This window comes from Haliotis rubra, unplaced genomic scaffold, assembly GCF_003918875.1.
Source record: "Haliotis rubra isolate DU_JTF1 unplaced genomic scaffold, ASM391887v1 Scf118, whole genome shotgun sequence".
Classification (NCBI taxonomy): Eukaryota; Metazoa; Mollusca; class Gastropoda; order Lepetellida; family Haliotidae; genus Haliotis; species Haliotis rubra.
Genome location: NW_025765092.1, coordinates 1,524,543 through 1,534,540, shown reverse-complemented (window position 1 = coordinate 1,534,540; position 9,998 = coordinate 1,524,543). Strand labels below are relative to the sequence as shown.

General features: G+C 44.0%; 1 protein-coding gene across 1 annotated transcript; it reads right to left on the bottom strand.

Annotated features, from left to right (window-relative positions):
• Nucleotides 1–3,844: 3,844 nt before the first annotated feature.
• On the bottom strand, nucleotides 3,845–4,870 carry LOC124259488 (pollen-specific leucine-rich repeat extensin-like protein 1). Its single transcript, XM_046693622.1, has one exon. The coding sequence runs from the start codon at nucleotides 4,868–4,870 to the stop codon at nucleotides 3,845–3,847; it is 1,026 nt and encodes a 341-aa protein (XP_046549578.1).
• Nucleotides 4,871–9,998: the final 5,128 nt, after the last annotated feature.

Sequence of the window (9,998 nt, the reverse complement as noted above, 5' to 3'; positions counted from 1 at the left end):
CAATATCTATACCGGCGAATCAGTGAAAAAAAATGGTCAATATTGATATTTTGAAACAGTATTTATGATAATGACGAGTGTGACTTGAAATATGAACTGTACAATGATTGACTGGTAGAGTATGTTTTATCGCCGCTTCGAACACTATTCCAGTTATATCAAGGCTTTTCAGCTTGATGTAGGAGGAAAGCCTGACTTTGGCACAGAGAACCGTCGATAACCCAGGAATTTGTGCCAAATGGCATAATCCGAGAAGCCAGTGTTTTGCAATGGAACATAATTCTGCCATCGAAAAGCGGAACCTTGCAGTTATACATCTTGGATTAAAACACGACATGTGTCACTGCGCCAGAAAACATATATGAGAATGTCTTTCTTTAACGACAGAAACTATTCCTTTTTAAATGCCTCATTACTGCATAATAAGCTATTGTATATTTGTAATATCGTATTTGTGGTATGAATTCGAAACACCATGGTGAAGGAGACAAACAACTGATCAGGGACCCCACAAGACAACCAATCAACATTAAAGTAGAGTTGAATTAGCCAACAACTCAACAGAAATCAAATATTTCTCTGAAAATCGTATTATGATAATTATTATTATTTATGGCACAACCAACAAATAAACTTAAGGATAATAATTTAAGTGCTTCGGACAAGCCAGAGACCCCAACTTTCCCTTTGGGTCAGATATGCCAGTGTTCCATCATTGAGATTTTTTAGACTTTTTATGTTTCATAACCAGGATACATTCTGAGTGTATCATTTGAAATAATTTGAACCTTTCTGATGCATTTTGATGTGGTGGACTTGGTCTATATTTGTTTGGACCGACTGGACTGTTAAGGATCAACTTGATATATGCAAACATACCCCCTGTTGTGTCTTCCGTATGACAGTGTTTAGGAGAAACATTTTCGGATTTCTGTCTGTAACGTTAAAACACATCTTTTAGACGTTCTGCGTTTAGTTGCATTATTTGGTCCATGGATCAATCGTTAAATATCAGGAATGTGAAATAAAAACAAACTCCCATTCAGATAAGGACGCTTAAGAATATAAAGACCACCACAAGTTGTTTCCATCAGACCATTAGAAGCTGCACCCTTTCAAAAGCCCGTGATTATTTGTTCAAATAACAACCAAATGTAACCTCCATAGGTACTACAGGCAACGTATGGTACCGACAGAGACTATATACAGTGTATATACCGATATAACGTATAAACACTTTTCAACACTCTTGTCACATTCCTCAAAATGTCACAAGGAAAATAGAGAATTTGAATTATTTTTTAATGTCGACACTATATTCTCACTGAAAGAGTAAAGAATCTTAATAACTGCAATTTTATTTTTATTTCAACCCCTACGTAACCACTTCCTTTGCGAGAAAACGTTGAAGTACGGAATATTGGAACGCACATTTTGGCTCGTCGCATGCCCCTTACATAAAAGAGCAAAACGTATAAAAATGAACCAAAGCTCGACAATACGATATATTTTGACCTTAAAACATGTCGCGTTGTCGCACTATCGCCCTCTGGTAAAATACAAAATACATCGTAAGACCAGAAATTATTGAGAATTTTAGGAATATGTTTAATTGGATTTGTAGTATAAACAACCTTGACCAGCTATCAAGTGCTTGGTTTCATTCAAGAGAGACAACTCTGTTAATCCTTTTTCATTAGTTTGTGAAGAGTTATCCCCCTTTGTTTACTTGCTAGCAGACGACAATTTCAGTGATCCTCAGTATGGATGATTTAGAGAAGAGGAAGTTGATTTTAGAGTATTATAACAAGGACATCAGATCAGCTAAAGTGATTTCAAGTAGAACAGGCATCCCCTTTTGGCCACTGTTTATCGTGTTTTGAAAAAAAATGCAAATGGATATGGCATTGAGCACCAGGGAGGCGCAGGTAGGCCCAGAAAATTGACTGTCGGTGACAGGAGGCGGCTTGGTATTCTTGTTTCTAAAAACAAACCAAGGAGTTTAGGAGACTTAAGGCTGGGTATGATTGATAGAGGAACTGTGGCTGTCTGTAAGGAGACAATTAGAACTGAGCTGCATGCAATGGGTTGGCAGAAAAGTCGAGGAATTCCATCACCGATCATGAAACCTGAACAAAAGGATCGAAGATTGAACTGGTGCTTACAGCATAGAAATTTTAACTGGGACAATGTGATTTTCTCAGATGAAAGTTCTGGGTGGCTGTTTCCTAATACACTAAAATTCTGGACCAAACAAACTGAAAAACCTTTGTATCAGCGCCCAAAGTACAGTCCGAAATTTAACGTGTGGGGTGGCATATCTGTGTTAGGGGCAACGCCCCTCTGTGTATTTGAAGGGAATATGAACAGTGAGTGGTACACAGATATTCTCGAGGGATATTTACTTCCATCTGCTCACGTGTTCTATGGAAATGTTTTGATTTTCCAGCAGGACAAGGACCCAAAACATCGTTCAAAGCATTCACAGGCCTGGTTTCGGACCCAAAATATGACATTATTTGATTGGCCAAGCTATAGCCCTGACCTAAATCCAATAGAAAATGTTTGGGGACTTATGAAGGAGAGTGTCAATAAGAAAAATCTGACAAATATTGCTGAAATGAAAGAAGAGGTGGTCCGATATTGGGACAGCATTGACCACGACTTTCTAACTTCTTTGATCAGTAGTATGTCCCGCCGCATTGAAACCTGCATTGCTGCCCACGGTGACTTCAAAATACTAACTGTTCACCTGTCTTTGAATCTGGAGTTATGTCCTGCTAATATTCACATTTAATACGTGAGTAATGGGTGAATGTTTTTTTAAAAATTACAATCTTTAAATTCTCAATAAATTCTGGTTGTACTGTAAGTCAATGCGGACAATGCGACAACTCGATAAATGGGCAAAATGTCACGTTATTGTAATGTAGCATAGTCTCGCTCTGGTTAATCTCCACGTAAGGGCGACAATGTCTTAGTATCGTATTACATAGTAAATTGATAAAACTCGAAACTTAATGTAATGAACAGTGAACGTATGTCGTGTCTGGTGGCGTGGATCGGACTGGATCATGGTTACAGTGACTGGGTCGCTTGTCAGGCTCTGACTCAATGTCTAGACAATGAATACCGCTGGACAACGGCTGGCTCGGCTGAATAACGTTCTCACTCAGTAGGTCACGCCTATCAAAGAAACTACTGATGCGGCCTTAAATATATTAATTTATAATTTCTTTTTGAATTTTAATAGCAGTTTTTGTGATGAATATTAACACATTTTTCTTGTTTTGCAAATTAGTGTACAAGTTTCTTTTTCGAAAAGTGTTTCGGTCGAGATGAAAGCTATTTATTTCACATTTTATGCATACCACATAAAACTGTTATCGTCATGGACTGAAAATCGCAATGTCCGGGTATGAATTAAAACAATTGGGGATTGGAGTTATCAGTTCAATAAACCCGATCTAAAACATCTGTGTTTTTAACTCGCTACCAGATGGACATTTCATCATTTCATGTTTTCCTAGAGGGAATTGTGTCAGTGTGTAGATGCTTATGAATAAAAAAAACCCAAACAATGCCAATTGACAAATTACAAAGAAGTGAGTGAGTGAATTTAGTTTTAAGCCGCACTCAGCAATATGGCAGCTGTCTGTAAATAATCGAGTCTGGACCAAACAATCCAGTGATCAGCAGCATGAGCATCGACATACGCATTTGGGATACGATGACACGTGTCAACGAAGTCAGCAAGCCTGACCACCCGATCCCGTTAGTCGCTTCTCACGACAAGCATGGGTTACTGAAGACCAATTCTAACCCGGATCTTCACGGGTTTATATTACACGGTAAACATGAAGTGTAGGGGGTTGTTGTAGAACTGAATGAGTCGACTGAGGGGCGTGGATGTGCGTGAGGGGAGGGTGAAAGGGGTGGACCCGGAGTGGAAATGGACCCAGCGTGAGGAGTGGAACGGAGGAGCGGGGTGAACGTGAGAGGAAGGGGTGGATGTGAGAGCCAGAGGGCACGTGGAGGGTGAGAGTGGAGGGACGTGGACCTGAGGGAGGAGGGTGGACGTGGAGCAGAGAGGGGTGGACCCGAGAGGGTGGATGGAACGAGGGGAGGGGTGGACGGAGGCAGGTGTGGAGGGGTGGACCTGTGGAGAGATGAGGAGTGGAGGGTGGATGGGACGGGAGGGGTGGAGAGATGGAGGGGTGGAGGAGGGGTGGACCAGTGGAGAGGGAGTGGACCGGAGAGTGGACCTGGAGGGGTGGATGGAGTGGGTGGACCAGGGGAGAGATGGTGGAGGGGTGGACCTGGAGGAGGAGGAGGATGGAGGAGAGCCCACCAGTGGAATGGACCCGGAGAGGAAGGAGTGGAGGGGTGGAGGTGGAGCCCGATGGAGGGGTGGACCTGGAGTGGAGGAGGAGGAGGGTGGATCTGGAGGGAGAGGGGTGGACCTGGAGGACAATGGAAGTGGTGGATGTGGAGGGAGGGGGACGGGAATGGAAGGGGGTGGAGAGTGGAGGGGTGGGAGGGAGGGAGGAGGGATGTGGAGAGAGAGGGCGTGAATGGAGGGAGAGGAGTGGAGGGGGTGGACCTGAGGGAGAGGTGGAGAGTGGCGTGGATGGATGGAGGGAGAGACGCAGTGGAGTGGGGTGGACCGGACCAGAGGAGAGACGTAGTGGAGGGGCGGAATGGAATGAGGGAGACGTGACGGCGACGACGACCTGGAACGACGAACGACGTAGTGAGCCACGCGGGACCCTGAAGGAACGGAGACGGACTGACGGGGCGTGGACACAGAGGAGAGAGGAACGGTAGGAAGGGCGTGGACCTGAGGGAGAGGAGTGAGGGGGGTGGACATGAGGGAGAGACGTAGTGAGGGGCGTGGACCTGAGGGAGAGACGTAGGTGAGGGCGCGGACCTGAGGGAGACGGAGGTAGTGGAGGCCGTGGACCACGAGGGAGAGACGTAGTGAGGGGCGGACCTGAGGGAGAGAGGAGGAGGGGCGTGGACCAGAGGGAGAGACTAGTTAGTGGCGTGGGCCTGAGGGAGAGACGTAGTGAGTGGCGTGGACCTGAGGGAGGGAGGAGTGAGGGGCGTGGACCTGAGGGAGAGACGTAGTGAGGGGCGTGGACCTGAGAGAGAGAGGGGTGAGAGGCGTGGACCAGAAAGAGAGAGGAGTGAGGGGCGTGGACCTGAGAGAGAGAGGGGTGAGAGGCGTGGACCAGAAAGAGAGAGGAGTGAGGGGCGTGGACCTGAGGGAGAGAGGAGTGAGGAGCGAGGACCTGAGGGAGAGATGAGTGAGTGGCGTGGATCTGAGGGAGAGACGTAGTGAGTGGCGTGGACCTGATGGAGAGACGTAGTGAGTGGCGTGGACCTAAAGGAGAGACGTAATGAGTGGCGTGGACCTGAGGGAGAAAGGAGTGAGGGGCGTGGACCAGAGGGAGAGAGGAGTGAGGGGCGTAGACCAGAGGGAGAGAGGAGTGAGGGGTGTGGACCTGAGGGAGAGAGGAGTGAGGGGCGTGGACCAGAGGAGAGAGAGGAGTGAGGGGCGTGGACCTGAGGGAGAGGAGTGAGGGGCGTGGACCTGAGGGAGAGAGGAGTGAGGGGTGTGGACCTGAGGGAGAGACGAAGTGAGGGACGTGGACCAGAGGGAGAGACGTAGTGAGGGGCGTGGACCTGAGGGGAGACGTAGTGAGTGGCGTGAACCTGAGGGAGAGACGTAGTGAGGGGCGTGGACCTGAGGGAGAGAGGAGTGAGGGGTGTGGACCTGAGGGAGAGACGTAGTTAGGGGTGTGGACCTGAGGGAGAGACGTAGTGAGGGGCCTGGATCAGAGGGAGAGAGGAGTGAGGGGCGTGGACCTGAGGGAGAGACGTAGTGAGGGGCGTGGACCTGAGGAGAGGCGTAGTGAGTGGCGTGGACCTGATAGAGAGAGGGGTGAGAGGCGTGGACCAGGGGAAGAGAGGACTGAGGGGCGTGGATGTGAGTGTAGAGAAGGTCTTGAGTTGATATTTCAAGCTCGCATTCTTTTCACACACACACACACACACACACACACACGGCGTATGAACATAGAAATTAAACCTAGATTTTTTCAAACCGTTTGATAATATGTTGTTATATGGAATGAATGGAAAGAAAGAAACAGAAATATAAGAAACTTCGCGTTCACGAATATTTTCGATGTCAAAAGCATAGCAAACCCAAACTGAAAGAAGCGGAGGTATAATCTGCAGTTAGGAAGTTAAAACTGGACCGTCCGAGTTGCACAGCATTGACCGACGAGATCCTTTTAGCAGAGTGTAGATCATAGATGGTAGAGTCTTATGTTGTGGAACACTGAATTATGAGGAAATCTTGTGCTTTTACGATTTCCACATCAGATTTCAGTAATACATAGAGTATGAAAACGCATTTATAGAACATGAATAAACGTGAAACGTTGGCATCTGGCATTATATATTATGAACTTATAAGAAAGCGACATCTGAAGAATGTGGCACACTGTTCCTTTTGATGAAGCTTGGTTTACTGAATCACACAGACCGCAAACTACCGGAATACACCTTCTGTATTCCCTTTACTAAATCAACAAACATCAGAACACGCTCTGAACTACATGTATAATGACATGCTAACGGAAGAGTAGAACATGTCCAAATAGGTCTTCATCTAAAGCACGAGGTATGGTCAGGGCCTGTTCAGGTCCATATGATCTGCAAAAATTAAAAAAGACGAGTAAAACATTCAGGACTTTTTTGTATGTATATACAGTACAACCAGAAATTATTGAGAATTTAATTTAATGTATTTTTGTATTTTTTTCACTCATTACTCACGTATTAAATGTGAATATTAGCAGAACATAACTCCAGATTCAAAGACAGGTGAACAGTTAGTATTTTGTCAAGTCACCATGGGCAGCAATGCAGGCTTCAATGCGGCGGGGCATACTACTGATCAAAGAAGTTAGAAAGTCGTGGTCCATGCTGTCCCAATATCGGACCACCTCTTCTTTCATTTCAGCAATATTTGTCAGATTTTTCTTATTGACATTTTCTATTGGATTTAGGTCAGGGCTATAGCTTGGCCAATCTAATAATGTCATATTTTGGGTCCGAAACCAGGCCTGTGAATGCTTTGAACGATGTATTGGGTCGTTGTCCTGCTGGAAAATCCAAAAATATCCATAGAACAAGTGAGCAGATGGAAGTAAATGTCCCTCGAGAATATCTGTGTACCGCTCATTGTTCATATTCCCTTCGAATACACAGAGGGGCGTTGCCCCTAACACAGATATGCCACCCCACACGTTAAATTTCGGACTGACTGTACTTTGGGCGCTGATACAAAGGTTTTTCAGTTTGTTTGGTCCAGAATTTCAGTGTATTAGAAACAGCCACACAGAACTTTCATCTGAGAAAATCACATTGTCCCAGTTAAAATTTCTATGCTGTAAGCACCAGTTCAACCTTCGCTCCTTTTGTTCAGGTTTCATGATCGGTGATGGAATTCCTCGACTTTTCTGCAAACCCATTGCATGCAGCTCAGTTCTAATTGTCTCCTTACAGACAGCCACAGTTCTCAATCAATCATATCCAGCCTTAAGTTTTCTAAACTCCTTCGTTTGTTTTTAGAAACAAGAATACCAAGCCGCCTCCTGTCACCGACAGTCAATTTTCTGGGCCTACCTGCGCCTCCCTGGTGCTTAATGCCAGTGTATGAAATAACCCATTAACGAAGTTTTCATCCCATTTAAGAAATGTAGACTAAAAAGACATTTAGAAGTTGGAGCAGTAGGGAAGGATAACAACTTCGCTCACACTGTAATAAAGAATAAGTTCATCCATATATTGTTACACTTCCATATTGAACAGAGGAGCTCTTGTTCACAATTGTACTTTCTCTTGAAGTTGGTAAAATCTGTCTGTTCGCATTTTGTATCCATTCTTCTGTAGTCCAAAATGCCGAAAGTAAAATCATTCAAGTGTGAGACATAAACTAGCTTGATGTTAATCATTAGATCGTATCTGAAAATATTTATAACATGTTCGCACAGGTTTTCGTCACTTTAAAATATTGAGGTTTCAGTTGTGCCAGGACGCGTAACCTCCTTTGCGCTTGGACCAGTGATCATCTGGGTTAGAATGTGCCTTCAGTAACCCATGCTTGTCGTAAGAGGCGACTAACGGGATCGGATAGTCAGGCTCGCTGACTTGGTTGACACATGTCATCCCAATTGCCTATATCGATGTTCATGCTGTTGATCACTGGATTGTCTGGTCCAGACTGGATTATTTACAGACCGCGGCCATACAACTGGAATATTGCTGAGTGCGGCGTAAAACAACGACCAACCAACCAACCTTTACGCGTGATAAATACAGCACAATTAAAACCGATGATTTGGATACGGGCGAGTAATATTTTCAAATTACATCATAATGCAAGTTATAACGGCTGTTAATTGTAATTTTAATAATTTGGACATATTAAATCCCTAAAACAGGTATTTTGAATTCAATTTTCGTAATAATTTCCTGTCCTCACATCCTGAGCTGGTGGACCTTCAAAGGTATTGCGCCTAACAACGCCCTTCGCCCACCCACACTCTATGGTAATAACAGGCCATTCATCAATGCTATTTAATCTTTGACGACCCAAACAAATCCACTGATGGCAATGTCAGTGCGCTGGGTCAGGGAAAATTGGTATTATTTGGCTGTACAAGTATTTCCCCAATCACCACGCAGTGTTTTATATGTCAGCCACATTTCATAATACTCATTTGACTAAATGCCAAAAGGTTATACTGATACTTTTAATGATATTCAACCACAAATCCATGTTGTGAAAATATCTGTAATCATCTTCATTATTTATTTTTGAGGTTTTAGTACGAATTTTATATATGATGTTACGTTTTTAAAGCATTGTTATATATAAGCATTTCAGATTTTAAAAATTCTACGAATAACCTTAAGGAAAGCATTTAAGAGAAATTGCATAGAGAATGTTACAAAGTGATTGTTTCTTCTTCTTCTTCTATACCCGTGAAGGTCCGGGTTAGAATATTGATCTTCAGTAGCCCATGCTTGTCGTAAGAGGCGACTAACGGGATCGGGTGGTCAGGCTCGCTGACTTGGTTGACACATGTCATCGGTTCCCACTTGCACAGATCGATGCTCATGCTGTTGATCACTGCATTGTCTGGTCCAGACTGGATTATTTACAGACCGCCGCCATATAGCTGGAATATTGCTGAGTGGTCACTCACTCACTCTTTTTCTTCTACATACCAAGTTTCGCTATTCTGTATTCCCTTCTGCATGGTTCCAACTGATGAGGAACTGGTTGAAAAGCATGGCTCTCATTACAACTGAAGATCCGACGAAAGCATCTCGGCGCGTGAATAAATTGTCAAAGCTATTGTTGTCTGTAGATCAAATTCATTTCAAAACTACCCTTACCCTGATTCACACTTGAACAACCGGTTTCAGTTTAAGCTAAACAGTTAGAAAGTTGATATTTTACGTTGTCCATATTTTAGCTAAACTAGTCTGTGAACAACACTCGTATGAAGTAAAACAATATATCAAACACCACATACTCTATATGACTGACTGACTGAGTTTGGTTTTACGCCGCTTTTAGCAATATTCCAGCAATATCACGGCGGGGACACCAGAAATGGGCTTCACTCATTGTACCCATGTGGGGATTCGAACCCGGGTCTTCGGCGTGACGAGCCAACGCTTTAACCACTAGACTACCCCACCGCCCCTTCTCTATATGAACAAGACAGAAGCATGTAAACCACATCGACACGAAAATATAGATCTATTGTACATGTACGTATCGTATACTAAAACGCGTTGGTCGATATAGGTAAAATATAGATCTATTGTACATGTATGTATCGTATACTAAAACGCGTTGGTCGATATAGGTAAAATATAAAACGTCTCTAGAAATACAGAAGTATACT

What these genes read in the sequence shown, in the direction of transcription:
- LOC124259488 (XM_046693622.1), bottom strand. Translation starts at nt 4,870, where the DNA reads ATGTCCACCCCCCTCACTCCTCTCCCTCAGGTCCACGCCCTTCCTACC.